General features: G+C 41.6%; 1 protein-coding gene across 1 annotated transcript in view; it reads right to left on the reverse strand.

Annotated features, from left to right (window-relative positions):
* The window catches only part of TANGO2 (transport and golgi organization 2 homolog), an 85,444-nt gene extending 61,031 nt beyond the window's left edge, over positions 1-24,413 (reverse strand). Inside the window, exons 1-2 of the mRNA XM_089489831.1 lie at positions 24,337-24,413; positions 15,284-15,404 (exon numbers count right to left, since the gene is read on the reverse strand). Coding sequence (XP_089345957.1) covers positions 15,284-15,339 — 56 coding nt within the window. The 5' untranslated portion in view covers positions 15,340-15,404; positions 24,337-24,413. The remainder of the gene's footprint in view (positions 1-15,283; positions 15,405-24,336) is intronic.
* Positions 24,414-24,669: the final 256 nt, after the last annotated feature.

A 24,669-nucleotide genomic window follows, 5' to 3' on the forward strand; every position in this document is an offset into this window, starting at 1 on the left:
GATAATCAAGAAGAGATTTTAGCCATGTTGAATTTCTAGATACAGCGCACGAATGGGAATGTTTTCCACACATCCCATCCACCCTTTCTACAGCATTGGAGTTCAAGAGGGCAGAGGATTTACAAAGATCCATCATGTGGCTTCTTGATTCCCCAAAGCCAGTCAACAATTTCAAGGATGTGAGGGGGTTAAGAGACTCAAATTTCCAGGCAGGCATATAACTTCAGCCTTAAGTTAGCACTTCTTGTAAAAAAGGAGGACTTTCAAGTTTCTTCTTTTCCCTTTAGTTTGATCTGTTTAAAGGAAAAGAGGAGTGTGGGGAAAGAATGAAAATAAGTCTGGTTCATGTGGCAATCCAATACGCAGCTGCATATGTTTAGATGCCTTAGAGACAGAAAGGAGAGTTGTTTTTTCCTGAGCCATAAAGAAAGGCAGTTTTCTGATTTCGAAAACCTAGGAGGAGGATAGCAGAAGAGCAGTCAATATGGACAGAAAACCTCACACAAACACACGATCGATCATATTTTCACTCTCTGGCCTTTGAGCTCCAAGTTTCGCTCAGCTTTTGAAGCCAAGAAGGACACTTTGCGTATTTTTTTTGCCGTTTGTTCGAATACCCGCTGGAAGATGTGGCCAGTTTCTCACTAATATTGATGGACCAGCTCTGAAAAGTTTAGAAAGCCATAAACAACCCCTTTCAGTAAAAAATACAAAAATTATGAGAAGTTTCCACTGTGATTATTGCTTTAAAGGAGTGTTGGGGGTTTCAATCCACCAGAAATCCTATGCAACATACACTGAGGCAGCTTATATAAAGAAAAGTGTCCAGCATCACATAAATGCGTAATATATTGCTCAGTATTAACAGTTAGTCAGCACCATCAAGGTCTTCTAAATATAGAGAAATATGCCTTCTTCTTGTTAGCAGGGATCTCTCTTAACTATCAGCATAATTCATCCTATCTGGAAAAGAAGGAGCAATAGAGCCCTGATGACAGAGCAAGTTTTCAATAACCATTTCAGAGATGAGCTTGTAGTTGCTCAAGTACTGACATGAAGATCATAACACATCCAGTCACTGCTAGCAAATGGAGCCCCCGTCCCGGTTTTATTTTATATTATACAGTGGTACCCCGGGTTACGAAATTAATTCGTTCCGCCGCCGCTTTCGTAACCCGGAAACTTTCGCTAGCCGAATAGCCCATAGGCGCTAAAAGCGAAAGCCGCGATTCCGTGTGAAATCGCGCCGAAAAGCACCAAATTTTTTTTCGTAAGCCGAAAAAAAAAATGTAACCCGGAACAGTTTTTTTCTTTGGGATTTTTTCGTATCCCGGGAATTTCGTAAGGCGGTGCTTTCGTATCCCGGGGTACCACTGTATTGTATTTTTTAAATTTTATCTGGATGATTTATTTTGTATGCAGTGGGCCCTTGGTGTCTGCTGGAGTTTGGGTCCAGGACCTCTTGTGGATACCAAAATCCATGGATACTCAAGTCCCATTATATACAGTGGTATAGTAAAATGGTGTCCCTTATATAAGTATCAATAGAAGTATAATGTCTAGATCAAGGGAAGTAATAGTGCCACTCTATTCTGCTTTGGTCAGGCCTCACCTAGAATATTGTGTCCAGTTCTGGGGACCACAATTCAAAAAGGATGTGGAGAAACTGGAGCGTGTCCAAAGGAGGGCGACTAGAATGGTGAAGGGTCTACAAACCATGCCTTATGAGGAGAGACTTAAGAAGCTGGGTATGTTTAGTCTTGAGAAGAGACAGTTAAGAGGTGACATGATAGCCTTGTTTAAATATTTGAAGGGATGTCATATTTATGGAGCAAGCTTGTTTTATGCTGCTCCAGAGAACAGAACCCGGAACAATGGATGCAAGCTACAGGAAACGAGATTCCATCTCAACATTAGGAGGACCATCATGACAGTGAGAGCTGTTCAACAGTGGAACACATTCCTTCCTCAGAGTGTAGTGGAGTCTCTTTCCTTGGAGGTCTTTAAGCAGAGGCTGGATGGCCATCTGTCGGGGATGCTTTGATTGGGAGTTTCTGCATGGCAGAATGGGGTTGGACTGGATGGCCTTTGTCGTCTCTTCCAACTCTATGATTCTATAAGATGGTCAAATCAAGGTTTGCTTTTTTATGTCTCCTTTTTGTGTGTGTGGATGGGAATGTATATTGATCACTTCCAATCTGTGCATCTCCCAAATACAAGTCTGGGCAAAAGGTGGGTCTCTGCTCTGAAAAGTTGAAGATTGATTGGCAGTGGCTGCCCAGAGTTATGTAGAGATTATTCTAGTCCTACTTAGAGTTAAGCAGGGATTGAACCTGGGACTTTTTACATGTGAAAAATGCATCACCTTAAAAAAGTGAACAAGTAAAGTATGGCTCACTGCCTAAAACACAGAAGTATTTTCAAGATTATACACACTGCTGTTTTTAAAAATGCCACATTGCCTTTAACCCCCTTCCTACACACACATATTGTTCGACATATTATCCATCACTTCTATAGGCTTTAAATCAAATCTGTGAAAGGGGTGATGCCCATCTAGAGCAAATCCAAATTGCTGATCACCATAGCATCATTGCTCCGACAACTGACAGGCTTGCTGGCTTTCAAATAGCTTCGCACCATTGTTGTTTCCTTTCTACTCAGCACAGTAAGCATACAAGGTCTTTCAGGGACCCTGGCTCCCTGCTCTAACAAGGCTCTACATTGTTATGTGTTTGATTATTTTTATCCATACTCCCTCCAAACGCATCAACGAAAGAATGCACTGCTTTGACACAACTTGTGTGTGTCAAATCTGTTTAATGTAGAGAAGGAAGAACGTGGAGACTTAACAAATAAGAACAGAAAGTTAAACTATGATATTGCCTTTATTTGGGAAACGCAGCTTAAGTGTTGCCAAATACCAAACTATTGTAATGTGTATAAATGTATCTTGAAATCTGAGCTGACCTTTCTATGGAAGCAGAGGTTATTCCATAGAAACAGGTACACCGTTGAGCTATTCACATACCATTACTATCCAGTCAAACCCGTGAGATTGGAAATAATAATAATAATAATAATAATAATAATAATAATAATAATAATAAATATTTATTTATATCCCGCCTCTTCCATTTTGAGGATCGAGGCGGGTAACAGGAGAGTTTATATAATATACAACAACAAAAACAACAAGCCCCACAGGACCCTGGCCCAACCCTCCCTCCCAAGTATAAAATTAAACAATAAAACATGGTTGAAAATATATAATATGACAAAATTACTAAACAAACCACAAATAAGAAAAATAATAAAAGGAGGGGTTTCAGTTGGTTCTGGATATTATCAATCGGGGAAGGCCTGCCGGAAGAGAAAGGTTTTTGTCGCCTTTTTAAAAGCCTTGAGTGAGGATAACTGGTGAATCTCTTCTGGCAGGTCATTCCAAGTTTTTGGAGTGGTGACAGAGAAGGACCTCCAGGAGGTCACCGCCAGTCTGGTCTTTCTAGATTGTAAAAGGGTTTTCCCAGAGGATCAGAGTATGCGGGAGGATTGTATGGGAGGAGGTGTTCCTTCAAGCAGACTGGACCCAGGCCATGTAGGGCTTTATAGGTGATAACCAACAACTTGTACTGTGCCCAGAAGCTAATAGGCAGCCAATGTAATGATTTTAAAATAGGTGTAATATGGTCAAACTTGGATTTTCCGGTGACCAGTCTGGCTGCCATGTTTTGTATTAATTGGAGCTTCCGGACGTGGCACAAAGATTGCCCCATGTAGAGCGCATTGCAGTAATCAAGATGAGAGGTTACTAGAGCATGTATGACCATTTCTAGGTCCCGCTGCTCCAGGTAGGGATGCAACTGGCATATCAGCCGAAGCTGATAACAGGCACTCCTGGCTGTCGCATCAATCTGAGAAGACAGTTGAAGGAACGAATCCAGGAGCATGTCCAACTTGCGGACGCAGTCTTTCAGGGGCAGTGTGACCTCATCTAGAACTGGCAAACTTATCTCCATACCCAGATTGGGGTTACCTATCGCGAGTACCTCCATTTTATTTGGATTCAGCTTAAGTCTATTTTCCCTCATCCAATCCATTACCGACTTCAGGCAGTCATTCAGGGAGGAGATGCCTGCCTTGGTCACTGAAACAGCCCGAGACATAGAGAAATAAATTTGGGTGTCATCAGCATACTGATAACACCCCGCCCCATGTCTCCGGATGATCTCACCCAGCAGCTTCATGTAAATGTTAAACAGCATGGGGGACAGAATGGCGCCCTGAGGGAAAGCCAATGTAGTATATAATAAATAATAATAAAATGTTTATTTTTATCCCACTTTTCCGTGACAAGACAATCAAAGTGGTTCACAACACATTAAAATATCCACATTCATCATTATGTCCCAAATGTTGGTATATTGGTTAGTGCAGAGGTAACAGAATGTCTGGCACTCCCACTGATCTTGGACTACAACTTCCATCAGCTCTAGGCCACATAGCCAATGCTGAAGAGTGATGGAAGTGCAGTCCAGCAACATTTGCAGGGCTGTCTATTTCCCATTCCTGGGTTAGCCCAACATACAACCTGGGGGCTGCATGTTGCCCGCCAAAAGATTTCGGGCGGTCCACAAGGATGTGGAATAATTTCAGTCTGAACTTACCATCCCTCAAATTCACTGTAGTCTATTTGCTTGATCTGTTATTTTAATGTATGATTTTAAATCATTAATTGTTTAATTGATGTTTTAGGGGAGGGTGGAATATTGGGACATGGGATTACAGTCAGCCCTCCTTATCCACGGATGTTTTATCCATGGATTTAAGCATCCACGGCTTGAAAATATTCAGAAAAAGCAAACATTCCAAATAGCAAACCTTGATTTTCCATTTTATATAAGAGGCACCATTGGATTGAACGGGACTTGATCATCCACGGATTTTGTTATCCATGGGGAGTCCTAGAACCGAACCCCAGCGGATAACAAGGGCTCACTGTATATACAATTTTTAATTTGTAAATTGCCTCAATTGTCATTGACAGAGAAGCGGGCTATAAATAAAATTGTATTATTATTATTATTTATTTTAAGTGATCTAGTGATAATCTTTTAGAATGACTCATCACTGTTCACAAAATATGGTTACATCACAATGATCCAGAGATCAAACAACAGTCCTTATAGTGGCAGAACTTGACTTCTCCATGGCCAAAGAAATTCAAGACCCAATAGTCATCAGAAAAGGTCATGACAACCAGTTTTTGGACAAAGGAAAGTAGTTTGATGATTGACTTATCTTCCCAGCTCTAACCTGCTGTCTCAATTAAGGGAGGCACTGAAGGAAAAACGGTGGAAAAAGTTGCCAAAAGGTGCCTTCTTTTTGCAAAACAATGCACCTGTTCACAGGGCTGGCAAAACTATGGATGTTTTGAAGAATTTGGGGTTTGAATGCATAGACATCCACCCGGCTCACCAGATCTTGCTCCATCTGACTATTTCCCGTTTCTAAACCTTAAAAAGAGTTTGAAAGGAAGGAATTTTTTGAATAACTCAGAGATGATAGCAGCAGGAGAGCAGTAGTTAGAATCATAGAATCGTAAAGTAGGAAGAGACCACAAGGGCCATCCAGTCCAACCCCCTGCCATGCAGGAACTCTCCAGCAAACCATCCCTGACAGATGGCCATCCAGCCTCTGTTTAAAGACTTCCAAGGAGGGATACTCCACTAATATCCAAGGAAGTGTGTTCCACTGTCGAACAGCCCTTACTGTCAGGAAGTTCCTCCTAATGTTGAGGTGGAATCTCCTTTCCTGGAACTTGCATCCATTGTTCCGGGTCCTGTTCTCTGGAGCAGCAGAAAACAAGCTTGTTCCCTCCTCAATATGACATCCCTTCAAATATTTAAACAGGGCTATCATATCACCTCTTAACCTTCTCTTAGTTCAGTGACCAGCCATCTGAATTTTTTTTGGAAGGGTCAAAGAAACTTAAGAAATTATTTGACAAGTGCTTTGAACTTCAGGTGAAGTATGTGGAATAGCATGTAAGTTTCATGGCTCTAGGCCATTCCCCTCTTGGTTGGCACAGAACTTTTCAGCATCCCCTTGTAGTTTACTAAGGCCTGTTACAGACAGCCAAAATAAAGCTGCTTCGAGTCACAGTGGAGGTATGGTGTTTCAATGATGCATGCATCCTAAGAGTCCAGAAGTCGCACCAAAGCCACGCTCCAGCCCTAAGGACTGGAGCGTGGCTTTGGTGTGGCTTCTGGACTCTTAGGACGCATGCATCATTGAAATACCATACCTCCACTGTGACTCGAAGCAGCTTTATTTTGGCTGTCTGTAACAGGCCTAAATCTAAGAAGCAAATGAGTGAGATGGAGCAGGAAGGAGGAGGCTATACACAAGCTGGAATCTCATTCACGTCATCCAAACTGGCTATTTTGTTTGCACTGTGGCATGAATAGAGTATGAATAAGTTACTCTTGGGGACCACAGATCCCAGTATCTCTACCACAGAGCTAGTGGCCATGCTGGCTGGGGGGGGGGGGGTCTGGGAGTTGTAGTCCAAAAAATGAAGCTGGAGCTAAATGCCTAGTAAATTCAATGAAAGTCAGAAACCAAAGCTCCCCGTTGGGGGAAGAGGAATGAAAGGAGGACCTGCAACACTTAAACTCATGCTGTTAATTAAAATATTTTACCTCCTTTTAAAGCAGCTGTATCAGAGAGCAGCAGTAGCAGTTATGGCCTCCAAATAAATTATCCAGAACTCTAAAAATAGCTACATAACCTCAACTCTGTGAAGATTTATATAACTTCTTAATGTGGGGGCAGAGGAATGGAAACATGAGAAATCATTTCCATTGAAGCAATTTCCTGGGATATAATTCAGTTCCATAAAAAGATTACAAGATTATGGCTCTGAAATCTGAAACCTGTATTTACAAAAAGTAGCAATTTGCATTACAAAAATGAGATTCACGAACATTTCTGAACACATGCATAGACACACACGCGCACAGAAATACGATATATTGATAAAGAACATGAAGAGCATACATTGTAAATTCTCCGTTCACTGTGTAAGAACTGCTGGATCAGATTGAAAGCCTACCTGGTCCAGCACTGACCACAAGGTCAACCAGTTGCCAGCAGAAAGCCTACAAGTTGGATATTAGAGAAACAGTGTCTTTTCACACATAGAATTATTGGATACCTGAACCCTAGGTACAAGGCAGGTTCCAGCTACCACTTACCATACATTTCAACTGTGCTCCACTAACAAATGACATTTCCCATTTTCTTCTGGCCAGAGCTGAGAGAAGTGCCCTTTTAGACCACAATACATCTCTCTGTATCCTTCAACCAAGCACAGCTGGGGCATTTTGGAAGTTGTAGTTCAAATAAATAATCTTCTTGAGTTCTGCTTCTGGCCCCAGCAAGCTGCTCTGCCTGTTTTTTCCTTGCTATCATTGAGTTAGTAAGGACTGCTGAGACTAGAGCTATTATATATAGTGTTAGATGGCAAATGAATCTAGATCAGCACTATGTACCTGAGGAAGAGTAGACTCATAGAGTTGGAAGAGACCACAAGGGCCATCCAGTCCAACCCCCTGCCATGCAGGAAATCTCAATCAAAGCATCCCCGACAGATGGCCATCCAGCCTCTGCTTAAGGACCTCCAAAGAATGTCATCATATGGTGAGGGAACATTTAGGGGCCACAGGGGCTGCTGAAAATTGCTGCTGAAAATTGAAGGCAACTGTAGTGTCTTGATAGTGCAAGAGAATGCCAGAGGGACCTTGCATGCCACAGAGCCCAGTAGATCTTAGGACAAATGTACAGTTGGCCCTCCGTTTTCACGGGGGATCCATTCCGTTTTTATTGTTGTAATATGCTGATTGTTGTAATCCCATCTCAATCCGTAGGGAGAGGCGGGAAATAGAAATAAATTATTATTATTGTTATTATGGAAACCCCCCCCCCCAAAAAAAACGGAGACTCCCCTATATTCAAGCCCCATAGGCTTTAATGAGGCATGTGCTCACAAGATGTGTGCTGCGGGAGTGTGCCCCACTGAAAATGACCAAGGTTGCCCCTCCGTGAATATTCTAGACTGCGGACATCAAGTCCACGAGAAAGGAGGGGTGACTGCATTTTTCCTATCCATTGTAAAAGGAAGCAACAATTCCATTTGGGCAACAATTTCAGGGACATGGTCCACAGAAGTGGGACACCTGCAGGCGTGTTGTGGCAGCTGGCAAAATGGAGTTCTAGGTTGCTCCCCCCAGTTTAGGTGGCCTGGCCTCAATGCTATAGGATTTCTGAGAGGGTTCCTGCCACCCACACCTATGGCCCTAGATGTCAGGAACTGATCACTCTGGATGCAAAACAGGTGCTCTACCACTCAGCTATAATTTTTCTTTCCCAAGGAAGGATTCAACTCAAGGTCTTCAGAGGCTTCATCTCTAGAATACTGGTTCTCAATCAGGGAGGCCCCAGATATTGTAAGTCTTCAAAACTCACAGAATCTTTGACCTTTGGCTATGTTGGCTGGGGCTTCTAGGAGCTGAAATCCAACAGCATCTGGAGCCTCCATGGTTGATAGCCCTTGAGCAGGTCAAAAGAGGCATGTTATCAGTAGTGCCGGTGCAAGTGCACACAGAGAGAGACATAAAGCTTGGAAAGTTATTTTTCTGAACTTTAACACCCAGAATCTTGCAGCTAGAATAGCCACAGTCATGCTGGCTAAGGGAGAGTTCTAGTCCAAAAATGGAACTTTTCCAAGCTTTGACACAGGTAGATGTGTGGACCTGAAAACTTAAGACGTCACGTAACATGTAGCATTTGTGGAGTCTGTACATATCCACACCAGTCCAACTTGATTTTGCAATGGTGCAACAATGTATTTCCTGGTACAGACAGATTTTGCAACAAGCAGCAGAAAAATGGGAATCTAGTCCCCATAGTCCTCATTTTGACAGATAACAGCGATTTACCGTAGCTCAGGTTTTAGAGCCAGTAAATACCAATGCACTGATAATATCTGTCTGTCTGTCTGTCTGTCTATTTTCTTGCCTTTCTCCAAGCACAGGGTCCAAGGGGACGTACAACATTTTAAAGTCTGATAAAGGAATATATTAAGAGATGGTTGTTTTAGGTAATCAGATTGGTCCAAATCTAAGAAAGTTAGGTGAATTATACTATTATTCTGTTTCTTAGTTGTCTCTTCCTTGCCTTTTAATATATTGACTAACGCCTTGACAATGTTCCTTCTGATCCGTAAATTCTATTTTTGACTGTAGGTTTCTCTCTCTCTCTCTCTTATTTATAGCAGTGTTTTCTTGCACCCTTTCCCATATTTCTATTCTTTTAAAATGTCTTCTTACAAATTTTACGATTCTCATGTCCTCTCTGGATCACATATTTCTGATAAATATTGGTCAACCCAGAGTAGCTTTTTTTCCACGTTAAGTTTATTTATAAGCAAATACATAAAACAGCTATTTTGCCCTGGAGGAAATGTCAGGGTTACTGCAATAAAAATATGACCAAAGAATGGTGACAAACACACAGAAACATATGATAAAAATTCCAATCATAGACTGGGCCATATGACTTCCCCAGATCACTGCTTTGAAGGTGGACTGTTAAGTCTGGGGCCAAACTGGATGTGAGGTGTCTTTTTGGTAGATGCTAGCGAAACGTCAGGAAGAAACTTTTCTGGAACATGGCCACATAGCCCAAAAAACCCACAAAAAACTATGGATGCCGGCCATGAAAGCCTTTGACTTTACATGTCTTTTTGGTATTTTGTTTTATTGATTTACACTTACATCCTAATTTTTGTTACATCCTGCTTTTCGTTCAAGGAGTTCAAGGCAGGCTTCCCTCCTCCCAAGTTTTATTCACACAACAACTCTGTGAGGTAGGGCAGACTAAGAGTGAAAGTGGCTACTCTAAACTCATCTGGAGTTTTATGGCTCAATGAGAGCTAGAATCCAGATCTCAGATGGCTATCTATTACTGGAATTTTTCATGCCAGAATTCAACATGGCACAGGAAGTAGGGTTGATCTGTAGCTGTAGGGGGAAGAGAGTGGGGTATATACAATGTTGGCTGAGAGGAAGCGATTTACAAGTTAATCTCTGTGTTGGCTGTTGAATGGAAAAGCTCACCAACACTCTCAACAACAGACCAACACAGAGATTAACATGTAAATCGCTCCCTCTCAACCAACAGTATATATACACCCCACTCTCTTCCATTCCAGCATTCTCTGAAGTTGCCAGCCACAGCTGCTGGTGAAATGTCAGGAATAAACTCTTCCAGAACACCCCACAAAAAAACTTTCCTCAACTTTTAAGTACTTCACCCCTGAAAAGGAGCAGTCAGTTATCACATAAACAGTATCATGACAGCCTCAGTCTGATCTCAGTAAGCCTTTGCAAATATCATCAAGCTGATCTGGTGCATTATGCTTCTGTCTGTCTCTGCTAATGTTGCTAAGAAAAGGAAACTGTCATTTGGTGAAGCTGTCTCCTCATTCCAGTCCTTTCAAAGCTCTAATGGATTAGGACAGTTTCTCCATAAGCACAATATTTCATACTCTATTCAGCTGAGATGCAAATGGTAGATTTCTCAGAGATGTCTGATTATCTCTCCTGGTTGGAATTTTTAAAATTTGTCGTTTGATTTTTCCCTAATGCACAATTCTGTATTTAGACGATGATGTTTATTTATAATGCCCTTTTCAGCAAAGGGCAGTACATCAGAACATATACAATCAAAAACGAATGATAAAATACAACACTATAAAATGCTAAAATAATATACTAATTTGCTAAAAACAAAATCCTCATCAGGCATTACCCATTTCAGCCACTTTAGGTACACGCAGCAACTTAATCTGGCAAATCAAAGAGGAAGGTCTTCAAACCCTTTATGAAAATTCTAAGATACAGCTGTGTTAGTCTGTAGAATCAGTATGTAGAGAAATCTTGTAGCACCCTTGAAACTACCTGAAACAAAGAAGTTAGCAGCATGAGCTTTCTTGGACTTCACTTTACTTCCTCAGATGCACATAATCATTTATATGCATCTGAGAAAGTAGACTGAAGTCTATGAAAGCTCATGCTACCAGCTTCTTTATTTCCTTTAGGAAAATGGATAAGATCCTCCGCCAGCCACAGGCACAAAGGAGGAATGTTTCCCTAATGCAGAGCCAGATCCTGAAAAGCTTGCAGCCTTGATAGAGCCATATGTGTTGGTGGAACCACCAATAATCCTTTGTTTGCAGATCTTAAAATTTCTAGATGTTACATACCATGCTCACCTGAGCTGCCAAATACGGAGGGAAGTTAAAGTGCAGGGCCTAACCCTGGCCTGAACTGATTTTGCACGAAGCCTAAAAAATTACACTGTACCATGCAACAACTTTATATAGCTATAGAAATTCCAGGCTTTGTTAGCCCAGTGTTGTCTAATCTCACAAGCAGCCTTTCCAATCACTTTTAAGCTCAAAACAGCATAGGCAATGGTAAGAAATGATGGGAGTTGCAGTCCTATAACCTCTGCAAGTCGCCCATCTCTTGTCTACACAGAAAATGAGTCTCCTTGGTTGACGCAGAAATTGAGGCTACTAGGGAATATGTGGGATCTTAACACTATTTTGGGCTATGTGGCCATGTTCTAAAAGAGTTTATTCCTGGCATTTCACCAGCATCTGTGGCAGGCATCTTCATTCTCTGAAGATGCCAGCCACAGATGTTGGCAAAATGTCAGGAATAAACTCTTCTAGAACATGGCCACATAGCCCAAAAAAACCTCATAGAAATCTATATAATTTGCTCTTTTTTGGGGCTACTATGGCAGTTCAGTACCCTGCTACTGACTGCAAACTGTTGTAAAAAGGGATATATTTATTCATCCATCCTGGCAATAATAGAAGCATGACTTAATTCTCTGTAGCATCACTGACTGTTTCTATAGCAATTAGCATCAGACGGGAAGCTTTGTACAGCTGCCTTATTCTCCTAGTGAGTGTTCTTCACCGCAAAAAGCTGCCTCTTTTCATATGTGCACAGCCAGTTTCGACAGGTAATGCTAAGGAATCTCCATTTGTGGATGAGAAGATGGTATGGCGTGGGGAGGAGGGCTTAAATTTGTTAGGAACTGGGAAATGTTCTGGCACAAGCCAGGCTGCACAAAAGGGACAAGCTCCGCTTGATCCAAAACAGGATCTGACTGCTGGCACAAAACTGAAGAAGGTGATAGAGTAGCTTTTAAATTGAACTCTAGGGGAAAGCTGACAGGAGATGGGAAGTGTCCAATTTCTCTCCAGGGGATGAAAGTGAAAATGTTTTCAATTGGAGACCGAGTGGAAATGGGTCATGAGAATACAATAAAACATGACAGCCAATCAAAGAGGCCTAAGCATCCGAGTGGAAAAGCCACGCTTCAGAGATATCTGGGGAGGGAAGCGGTGTATAAGGGGGGTTCTATGTTAATGTCAAAAACCTCTGAGCTTGGTTTTAATGGAAAACATAGCTAGATGGAGGCCAACAATCCTTTCAGTGCTGGTGACCATTTTGTCTGTTGTTTGGCAGCAAGGAATTGTGCCGCGTTGTGTTGTGGATAAAGGAGGAACCACCATCATAGAGGGATATCTCCTTTCACAAGTGTGTAAAGCAGGGGTGGTGAAGTGCCAAGGGATTGTGGGGGTCCTGCAGGACCCTAAAGGGCTGGACTTACCTGCTACACACCCCTCAACTCGACTGTGACCCAGATCTTTTTTTTATTTTAGGCCCCATACAGACAAGCCAAAATAAAGCTGCTTCGGGTCACAAGGCTTTGGCGCGGCTTCCGGACTCTTAGGACACATGCATCATTTAAACAGCATACCTCCAAAGTGATCCGAAGCAGCTTTATCTTGGCCTGTCTGTATGGGGCCTTAATTTTTTAAATACAAAACACACCTAACGTAAACATCAGTAACAAGAATGGAAGTTACAGACCTCAGTGACAAATCAGAAGTCAGGAAACCATCAAGTCCAGATGGATTAGAGTTCGCCTGAGAGTTCTAAAGGATGCTGATATTTTAAGTAAATGTAAGACACGTCCCTAAGATCAGCCTCAGCGCCAAAGGACCAGAAAATGACCAATGCAACACTGCAGTTTAAAAAGGGATCCAGGGGAGGTCTTGGAAACTACAGGCTTGTGTCTGCTCCAAGTTATTAGTGGAAATTGTTATTAAAGATAAAATCATCCATGCCTTCCATTTAAGCCAAACTGTACAACTGATCAAAGATGATGACTCCACGAAATGAGCTAGCTTGGAAATTGGCAAACTAAATTCAACAGCAGCTTTCTTCCTTCATAATCAGACCACAAAACACAAACTTAAGGCAATTATCAATCCCTTTCTTCCTAATTCTCTCACAATTTGGAATAAATGGAGGCAAGTCATTGCTCCTGATCCTTCTCCCTTGAAATCCTTCTTCTTACACCCAAATTTTCCAAGAGATGGTCAGTTCCTCCCTGATAGAACCTGGAAACAGGAAGGCGTTTATTACATTGCTGATCTATTTGAGGAAAACCTAAATCTCCTGATGTTTTAAAAACATCCTTCCAAACTAGAGACCTGAGAGGAGAGGAGCCATACAGCAGATCCAAGAAATCATTATAAACAGTCTCCGAAAAGAATGGAATATGTGAACATGGAAGCAACAACAACCAGGAAACCCAGACCAGCTCATGCTTCTTTGGACCAATCTGGATTTCTACTTGGACTTCCAAAAGGCTTTTGATAAAATCCAAAGACTCCTCAGCAAACATAGCAGCCTAGGCATAAAATAAGTCCTCTGATGGATCAAAAACAGATTAAAGTGGAAGCAGAGAGTGAGAATAAATTATCAATTCCAGCAATGAAGGGATGCAAGGAGCAGAGTCCTTCACAGATCTGCTAACTTCACACAGAGTGTGTGTGTGTGCGCGCGCGCGTGTAATCTTCTAGAACATGGCCACACAGCCTGAAAAACCCACAAAACCCACAAAAAACTATGGGTGTTGGCCATGAAAGCCTTCAAATTCACATGCTTTCTAACATGTTCATAAACTATCTGGGATGACTAGTCAGGGGACCATGTTTGCTAACAAACTAAATTGTTTCTAACAAAAACATAACAAAGAACTCCAAAAGATTCCTTCTAATCTGGAAGAACAGGCAGGAAAAGAGCAAATGAGATTCAGTGTAAGCAAGGGTAAAGTGATGCATATCAGGGTAAAGTGATGCTCAGCTATATCCTCCAATCCTTCAGAGATGAAAATTGGGACAAATACGGCAGAAAAATATCAGAGTCTGGTCAAAAGAGTGCAGCCAGGCAACGAGAGAGCAAAGTTTAGGAAGAAAACTGTTTTAAGGAGAGAAACCCAAAACAGTTTTAAGGAGAGAAACTTTGGAATTTATGTACTGGATTTAAGAAAAGCTGAAAAAAATTAAAAAAACAAACAAACAAATGCCTAATCTATAAATGCAGTTCTCTGTGTGCATGCAAGCATAAAAATGATTAACACTAAATACAATATTATATGATATATTATTCTAACATCAAAATGCCTCTTTCAGACCTGCTCAAATACAGTTGGCCCTTCTTATACATGGATTTTTTATATACAGATTCAAGCATACACGGTTTGAAAATGTTCAAAAAAAGTATAAATTTCAAATATCAAACCTTGATTTTCCATTTTTTATAAGGGACACCATTTCATTTTGTCATTATATTGAATGGGACTTGAGCATACGCGGATTTTGTTATACACAGGGGATCTTGGAACCAAACCCCAGTGTATAACAAGGGTCCACTGTACAGTTGGCCTTTTGGATCTGTGGGCTTTGGATCCGCCAATTCAATCATCTGCAGATCATCACACCCCATATAATTAAATGGTGTAGACATGAATGTGGACCCGCTTTAAACAGTGTAACAGGTAACAATGTCCCTTCTATATACTAGAGCAGCAGGAACAAATTACTTTTAAAAAGTAACTTTTCAAGTGCTGATTCCATTCTCTCTCACCCCAGACACCAAAAATAGAAACTGGTGCCCTCTGAACAGCATTAGTTTTCCATTTAGGAGAGAAATGGGAGGCTAGATTAAGGTCACAAACAGAACCACACTGACAGCACAGTGAGCAATTGCACAAATGCTTTTTCATACCCCAACAGCAGCAGCAACAATCATTGAGATAAAAGAGTACAACCAGAGGTGAACATTACCTGTATGCATTTTTGGAAACAGGTCGAGGGTCAAACTTAAAGAAAAGAATGCACATGGGTAACTGATCAGGAAGGTGTGCTTCTTCCAAACAGGATCAGCGAAAGGTCATGCTGTGGCAGCCTGCAAACAAAACACATGCAATAAGGACCGATATGACCAAAATTCACACAAACACACCCTCTAGTTCTCACGGTCCTGCAATTCACATTAGCAGTGCTCCATACTGAAATTAACAGAGTGAGAGAGAGGTAAGGAGAAACTGATTTTCCCAGTGACTCGTGCACAAACATGCCTCTGTAAAGGCAGACCTTTTTCATTACCAAAACTGTTAATGTTTTAAATAGAAATGTCAAAATTTAGAATTCCAGGAGGAGGAAAAGGAGGAAACAATCCCCAGAAATCCCTTATCACTGTGCTCACTGCCTACATCTTATGGGGGTTGCAGTCCCAAACATGAAGGGAATGTTATGGTTCATAATATCATGAATTTTCCCCCTCAAAACTAAGAAAAGAAGACAATCAGGTATGTGCCATCCTGTCCTTCTCTCCCGTTTTTTGTTAAAAAATTAATTTGTTGCATTGGGACCCCTGCCTAGGGTTGCCATAATTCTCTACTATAAACCGGGACAAAATGTAGGACATAATTTAGACCCAAATGCGGGACAATTGTAGGATAAAATTTAACCAAAAATGTAGGACATTTAAGGAAAATTTCCTACATTTTTGGCTAAATTTTATCCTACAATTGTCCTGCATTTTGGTCTAAATTATGTCCTACATTTTGTCCTGGTTTATAGTAGAGAATTATGGCAACCCTGCAGCCCTGCCCAATCCAAACATTTTAAATGCAAACAAACGAACAGTCACAAAGGATGTACTACTTTTCAGCTAGAAAAAAGATAAACACCTCTGATGAACTTTTATAGTTTCAAGCTGCATATTTCATATTTATATTTTTGTACTAGTAACCCAGATGGGTAGCTTATAGTTATTGTGTGAATTTTAATTATAAATTCATTTGTTGCTGCATGCCTTCAAGTCGTTTTGTTTCCAACTTATGGCAACCCTAAGGCAAGCCTGTGATGGGGTTTTCTTGGCAAGATTTATTCGCAGGAGGTTTGCCAATGAGCAATAGCAAGAGCATGTACATTTCTATACCGCTTATCTGTGAACTCGGCACTCTCTAAGTGGCTTACAATCTGTAAGCCAATTGCCCCCAACAAGCTCGGCATTCATTTTACCGACTGCGATGAGGATGACAACGTGTCACTGCCAAATCTCGTAAACCCCTTTTACACTATGTGCTACCTCACCAGCTACCACCAATTATGTGACGAACACTACTACTATCTCACTAGCTGAAGTGTCCTAAATAATAGAAGGTCTTTTTCCTTTCAGTAGCGTTGTAATTATGTTTGGTAGTGTGGATGATGTTATCAATAAGTGCACTTCAGGTAACTACTTGTCGAAACAAAGGAATGAATTTTATTTAAAAGCAAGGTTGAACACAGTATCTTTCTGGTAGGATGTCATTCATGCTTGATGCGGTGTATAAATGGCTTCAAAAGTTATGAAAAGTTTAACAGTTTCTTTCACTTGATGTTAGAAACATTTCCATATCGTTTTAGTTCCCACAGAACCTTTTATCTAGCCTCTGTATCTTTTAATCCATCTCTGTGACACCAACAGCCACTCTAACGGAGCTGCCTCAGTTTCCTAATATTTACTTCATCTGTTCTCCAGATGACTTTAATAATCTCCACCGCCTCCTAGCAATATATATACACTCATCCCTCCATATTTGTGGCTTTGATATTTGTGGATTTGATTATTCACGGATTTGATTAATATGCTCTCTCTAGGAATGTCTAGGTCCTCCAGTGCAACTCTATGGTCAACCTTAACTAAAGGTCGCACTGAAAGACCTAGAGATTCCTAGAGAGAATACTACTAGGTCTTTGTAGCTCCTCCAGTGCAGTTCTATGGTCAGTGTCTGTCGGATGTTGACCACAGAGTTGCACTGGAGGACCTAGAAATTCCTAGAGAGGTGTCCTCTCATGTAAAAACATGGTGTATTTCTTATTTGCAGTTTTTCCATATTCACGGGGGTCTTGTGCCCCTAACCCTAGCGAATGTGGAGTGACAAGTGTGTGTGAGTGTGTATCCCACAGGATATTAACGCATACACTTTAATTCTGGACTCCCGTAGTTGCTATCTTAGGTAACTAAACCCCTTCTAACTGCACTTCACAGCAGTCTCCCTCAGCCTCCTCGGCTGCTCACTGTACCCTGATGGGACACACTCACTGTCTAACACATGTCTCTGCCTCTTTTATTTATACCCGCTACTGGGATCACCCCCCACCTTTTCCAGCTTCACTCCCATTGGCTGTTATCACCGTTCTAAACTGCCTGTGACCGACCTATGAAAGGATGGAAAGTTGAGTCAACCTTGGAGCTCTCGGATCGAACTCACAACTTTGTGGCTGCAGTAGCCACGCTTAAACACTGCCTCACCAGGGCTGCTTCGAAGCTGAGAGAATACAAGTGGGTTTCTATGGCTGAGCAGAGATTTAAACCCTGGTCTTCTGGAGTCTTAGGGACTGACTGTACAGATGGGTGGCATCCAGCCGCCCCTTTAGTGGCTGGATCGGTGCCGCAGTAACTGTATGGTGCAGCACCAATCCGGCGTCTGGTGAGCACAAAAAGGACCTGGAAAAACTGGGTCCTTTTTGCGCCCTCTAAAGGGTGTCATAACCGCAGCGGCATGGCTTTGTAATGCCCTTTAGGGCCGCACCATGATGCTGTGTACTGTCTAGAAGGGTACACGGTGTCATGACATGATGGGGCGGAGTAATGGTGTTCAGCATGCGGACCCTACACCATGGCTCTGCCTACAGGCTGGGATCAAGTGCCGGTCTGTATCCCCCCCTTAGTCCAGCACTTAAACCATTACATGATACTGGCTCTCATAAATATGTATTTAAAAAATAGTATCAAACCATAGTTTTGTGTTGCAGTTGAGAGTGCCTGAGAAATATGAATGGCAGAAGTTGTTTGTTTTTTCGCAGTAGTTTCTAAATGTTCTTTAGGTGCATTTCCTAAGACACAATTCCAAGCCTGTCAGCGTGTTTAAGGATTCTGGTCATGTTTTGATGGCATGACAAATGTTCTTTTACAAATCAGAACCTTGTGAAGCCTTTCAAATATTTTCGGTATTGCTGCACTGGGAATGGTACCTGGTAATGAAACCACAACACTGCCTTACTTTTCCCTCCAGCTTGAAACAGTGATTTGAATGTTAGTAACAAGAGTGACAGATGTCTGTATTTTTTTTTACAGCATAGATATATTAAGGATTCTCCAGAATGGAGATGGTAGTGTAGAGATGGTGGAAATTAAAATCAATAAATGAATTCCATAACAGCTCTGAGTAATTAACTTAACCTTGCCCTGGTGAGTGATGACCCAGAGGTTTTATTGAAAGCAAATTAAATTACTTTTATGAGTCCAGGAATGTTGTTAAAACAATCTTTTCTCATTTCTATGAAACTGATTCTGCTTTTAATTCAAGATCCATCTTTCATGGTACCTTGCCAAACCCTCTTGCAACATCCCACATTTTAATTTCAGAAGAAGGAAGCCATTTTCCACAAAAGTTCATACTATTTTGCTCTTACCATTAAAAGCAGAGTACAGTGTTGCTAAGAATTTCACAATCAACAGCCTGCCAAAACAACAGCTTGTGGTTGTCAAGCTATAGCTGAGTTCATTATGGAAGACTGTCTACTGCCACTGTTCAACTGCAAGTACCATATATACTCCAAGTTTTACCTTCGACCTATCCACAAGTCATGGCAAAATCCTTAATTTTGGCCCCAAACCTGACTTCGACTAATACATGAGGTCGACTTATAGTAGAGTATATACGGTAAACTCCTCCAGTTCCCAACATCCTGCTAAGGATTTCTGCAGCTATGGGTAAAATAATCCAAAAACGGACCAAATGCATTTTGCAAGGATTAAGAATCCATAATCGCTTGGATTCCCAAAATGTCCTTTCATGGACAGAACCAAGAACTTGGGAAAGTATATTTATTTTTGAACCCAGAACCCAACAGCTTTAGTTCAAAAACGTAATTTTTCCAAGCAGAACATGAACAGAACAGGGTTTAAAAAAAAATCTGCCCCGAAAGCATCCCACATCTCTCCCAGCCCAGCAAATTCTTTTCCTTGGGAACTGGATGACCCTTCAAAATGGCTTTAGATAAGGTGTAGGGAGTTGTAGCTGAAGGGCAGAACTGGTAGAAACTGTCTCCTTCTGTGAATGGAGGAGTGACTTAGAATTCAATTTACCATGTAAACAGTGAGTTTTCTCTTTTCTTTGAACAAGCAAAAGAAACAAATCCAGCTTTTTCTGCAACACTTTCTCAATCTGAAGGTCACTGCTGTTCACTTTCAGACTAACAGTTGGCCATCAGACACAACATCCAACCAAGGAAATGGCTTTCACTGTGGTGGCCCCATGGCTTTGGAACTATGAGTTGGAACTATAAATTGTCTCTCCTTTGCAAATTTAAGAAACCATCTAATCCATGTTTATTTAAACCAGCTTTCTCCTAACTACTTTTGTCAACTGCTTTGTTATATTAGTTATCACTGTTTAATTCTAAGGCGCAGTATGGTTTTAACCAAGTGATTACAGTTGGCCCTCCATATCCAGATACTTTATCCATGGATTCAACCATCCACGGTTTGAATTTTTTTGTTTTAATTCCAAAAAGCAAACCTTAAAATTGCCATTTTATATAAGAGACACCATTGTACAGAATGGGACTTGAGCAGCTATGGATTTTGGTGTCCTTGGGTGATTCCTGGAACCAAATACCATCAGATACTAAGGGCTGGCTGTACCTATGCTTTATGATCATTCTTCTTCCCTTTTTATGATATTTTGTACACCATCTTGGAGGGAAACTGAAGCCTAACAGGTGGACTAGAAATCAAGTAATGAATAAATCAAAGTGGATCAGCATTAATGCAAGGAAACGTGTACAAAAGTCTCAGGCACACACATAGTCTATCATTTTCCCTCTCCTACTCCATTTTCGTGACTCCCCAGCCTGGTTGAATTTTGCTTTTGAGATGAACAGGCAAATTACAGTTTGCATTTGCCTGGCCTATCAAAATATGAAATGAGCATGAATTATGATTTGCAGGACAAGCACAAAATAAGTTGCCTGTCTGGGACAAAGCAGAATCACCTGCGACAACTGTAGTAAAACCTTTTGATAGTAAAACCCCTCAAACTCTTATTTTCCTCATGGCATTTTATTCTGAAGACTGCTTGGAAGGTGCTTTATTTCCTAATAATCTCTCTACGTGGCACAAGATCTGGAACTTTGTTATATACCTGGAAGAGATATGTGAGAAGTCTGTATTGAGTTATGACATCTAAAAATGAGTAGTGTTGTTCCTAGGCTATGAGGAAATGTCTGTTTTATGGCCAATCTTTCCAAGAGCCTTTTGAAAGGTGTGCAGTCAGTTCTACCAGAAATGGTTTGCTGCAGACCTCTGCACACTTTGTATAAAACAAGTATAGCTGAAATCTTTAGTCAGCCAAATCCATTTTCATCTACTAAAAGGTTAGCCAGCTACTTGATGCCCTGAAAAAAAGTGTTAATTGTATACTCCAATCGATGAACTACCAAATGCATAACATTAACCATTAAGAAAATGTATTCACTGTGAAAAGAATACACAAAGACCTTGCTTTATTACTCCAAGATGCAGAAGATAGTACCATGTTGTACTATCATATACAGTAATAGATCTTCCTCAACCTGAGCTCCTGAGCTAAGGAGGGAAAACTAGCTCTCTTAAGAACCTTCAGCCCCTGCATAGATGTATTCCCTTGGGCACTGCTGCCACCAACCCTGGCAAAATATTGCTCATTTTGAAGAGTGCATTGCCAGTAAGAAGAATGCAATATCTCTTGTAGTTTGCTAAAGATTTCAGTTGGTCCTCCACATTTGCAGCTTTGACTTTTGCGGCTTTGATTAATATGTTCTCTCTCTAGGAATCTTTAGGTCCTCCAGCATGACTTTTCCCGAAGCTGATCATAGAGCTGTGCTGGAGAACCTAGAAATTCCTAGAGAAAACACTTCTCTAGGCATTTGTAGGTCCTCCAGCATGATCAACTTCTGGCAGATGTTGACCACAGAGTTGCACTGGAGGACCTGGAAATGCCTAGAGGTGTTCTTTTAGGTAAAAAGAATACTGTTCTTTTTATTTGTGGTTTTTCCACATTCATGGGGGGGGGGGGCATTCACCTTCACCCCTCCAACCCCAGCAAATGTGGAGGGACCACTGTACTGTTAATGTGCCATAAAGAAGGATAATACACACGAGGCACTCTCCAGGCCCATCTTAAGATGTTGCAAAGTTACAAAAGGCACTTAAGCATAAGCACATTTAGAACATAAACCAATCTGGACTAGATGACTGCTTCCTACCCACACAGAATGCATCTTAGGCCCTGGCTGGCACATCAACTAAAGGGATGGGGGAAGAGAGTTACAGCCTCCACTGAGCCTCAGTGACCCCTCCAAAGGTGAAATACCAGCTCTTGCCACTACCTTTTTGCGTCTGCCACATGTGCTTTCCAGAACTGCCCCTTTAAAAAAAAAATCTTTGGCTTCAAAAATTCCAGATCCTTCCAAACTTTTAGAACTTCATCTTCATCAACATTCCACTGGCAGAGAGTCTGTCGTCTGATCTCACATAAATGGTTAAATTAACCTTTTCCAACTTGTCATGGTGCCCACACTATCGCCTGGCTAGAGACGCAACAGTGGCAGGATGCCGTGATCACAACGTCAGTCCCCTCATCCTTTGGAAGAGTACAAAGTAATAGCCAAGACAGGCATCTTCACTTCCCTCCTAAACACTCATCAACACAGAATAGCCAGCAACACAAACAAGACTTACGATATCAAAGTGGTGCTCTTTCAGAGAAGTGTGGCCAACATGTTTTACAGCAAATTAACAGGAATTCCTGAGGCATGTACAGCCAGGCACACCAAGGCCTTCGTCTTTCACCAACAGAAGAAGATAAAACAAGTTTAAGGACAGATGTCAGGCATCTTTTATAAGCAGCAAGAGCATTTTGTCAAGTCCCCTGCCAGCAAATTAATTGGATTAGTCAATCAAAAAAATGTGTTGACAGTTAATGGCTTGTAACCACTCATGAGGGTTGTTTCATCGGAGATTTCCATCTCCATTGGCTGATTAAAAGACTGAATGGTGAAGTTTAGTTCTGCAAGTACAAGTTAATTAGATTCCAAGCATTAAAACCAAACCAGCTGTTGGTTGTCGCCCACCACTCAAAGCAAGGCACCTGGCACAAACAATGAATCTTAGAGCTTTCAAAACAACAGCAAGGCAAAAACAGGCTTACCTCTCACCTCCTACATTTTTGCCACACCCCACCCTGTGGCGTAGTAGTTTGAACGTTGGACTGAGACTCTGGAGATCAGGGTTCGAATCCCAGCTTGGGCATGAAACCCACTGCGTGACCTTGGGCGAGTTACATGTTCTCAGCCTCAGAGGAAGGCAATGTCAAACCTCCTCTGAACAAATCTTGCCAAGAAAACCCCAGGATAGGTTCATGGCCTCAGGGTTGCTATAAGTCGGAAATGACTTCTATAATCTCCTTCCTTAGAGGTTTTAAAACAGAGGCTGGATGGCCATCTGTCGGGGATGCTTTGATTTAATTTCCTGCATGGCAGAGGGTTGGACTGGATGGCCCTTGGGGTCTCTTCCAACTCTATGAATCTATGACTTGAAGGCACATACCAACAAACTGTCAGAAATGCTGTTTTTCCAAGGGGGGGATGGTGTTGATGTATCTGAACCACCATTTGGTGACTGGTTTCTGCCCATCTCCACAAATGAATCTTGTTCATGCTTTCTCACAGTAATGTGTGTCTTCACTGCCTTTCTTTAATTCATCTTTTTTCTTGTCCTATCTCTTTCATTTCTGTTTAATTTGGAGTAGACATCTTGGCCACCATTTCTGCAGGGTCCCTAGGTCTTTGCGTCTACAAAATTGCTTCCGTTGGTAGGAAAACAAGCTTCCCATGTTTCTCCATGTCCCCCCCCCCCCCATCATGCAAAAGGGGAAGGTGGAAGAGGGCATGGAATAGTTGCATAATGCCTTTTAAATGGTTATGCTAGGAACCATTCATCTCCATTGGGAAGGCTGCTTTGCAACACTCTTGATCCTTTGTGCTCTCATTATTGTCCAATATCAGAGGTGGGGAAACTGCAGACTACATGGGCCCCTAGAGATACTTTTGCTCCCCACAGACTTATCCAAAAAACCCTGAAAAGTTCCTGCACCCCCATTTAAATAAAACCTCTGGGATCACTGATTCACTAAATAATGGCAAACTGCCACTCCTGAAATAACTTCCGGTTGCAGTTTTTGGCTGATGGGGGCCATGATGGAGGCATAAATATTGACCACAACAGCTAGGTATTTGACTGAAAAACTTCACAAGTACATACACAAGGAGGAAGACTGTATTGCTGAAAGAGGCAGTATATTAAATATGAAGTCAGAGACTTTCATGGCCGACATCCATAATTTTTTGTGGGTTGGGGGGGGCTATGTGGCCAGGTTCTAGAAGAGTTTGTTTCTGACGTTTCGCCAGCATCTGTGGCTGCTGATGCCAGCCACAGATGCTGCCAAAACATCAGAAACAAACTCTTCTAGAACATGACCACATAGTCCCCCAAACCCACAAATACTGTAGTAAATTCTACATCTCCACAACCAAAAAGAAAGGTTCCTTTAAAACCGATTTTCATTGCTTACCAACACAAGACTTTGACTCCGTTGAGACTCCGTTTCAGAAACGGAGACAGCAACCCCACCTAGTTCTGCAATGCTTTCAGTAAGAGGGTAGCTAAGTGAGCCAGGCTATTCACGTATCTTATATACCTCCAAACATATCAGCCACATCTCTCTCGCCCTTTTTTTACTCACCAATTGAAGAGTAATAAACCACAGGTGTTTTGTGCAGCCCAAGAAGTGACCCCAGTTTGCTCAACTCTGAGTTTAAGGTTATAAGTCAGTGAAAGACTCCCAGAAGGAGGAACTGGATTAGATTTGCACACAAAGGATTCAGGGTTTTGTTGACTGAACAGGGTTTTTTTTTTTAACTGAACAGTTGATGCAAGGGAGGAGGAGGAAATCCGGTCAAAGGCCTGAGTAAGTTCTTCTTACTTGTTTTCGTGCACGCAGCTGTTTTAATGCCATAATCAAAAGCAACAGAAGGCATTCACCCTGCTAGTTTAAACACGCGATTATCACATTTGT

Source organism: Sceloporus occidentalis, unplaced genomic scaffold, assembly GCF_023333645.1.
Source record: "Sceloporus occidentalis isolate IW3139 unplaced genomic scaffold, rSceOcc1.0.p SCAF_41, whole genome shotgun sequence".
Taxonomy (NCBI): domain Eukaryota; kingdom Metazoa; phylum Chordata; class Lepidosauria; order Squamata; family Phrynosomatidae; genus Sceloporus; species Sceloporus occidentalis.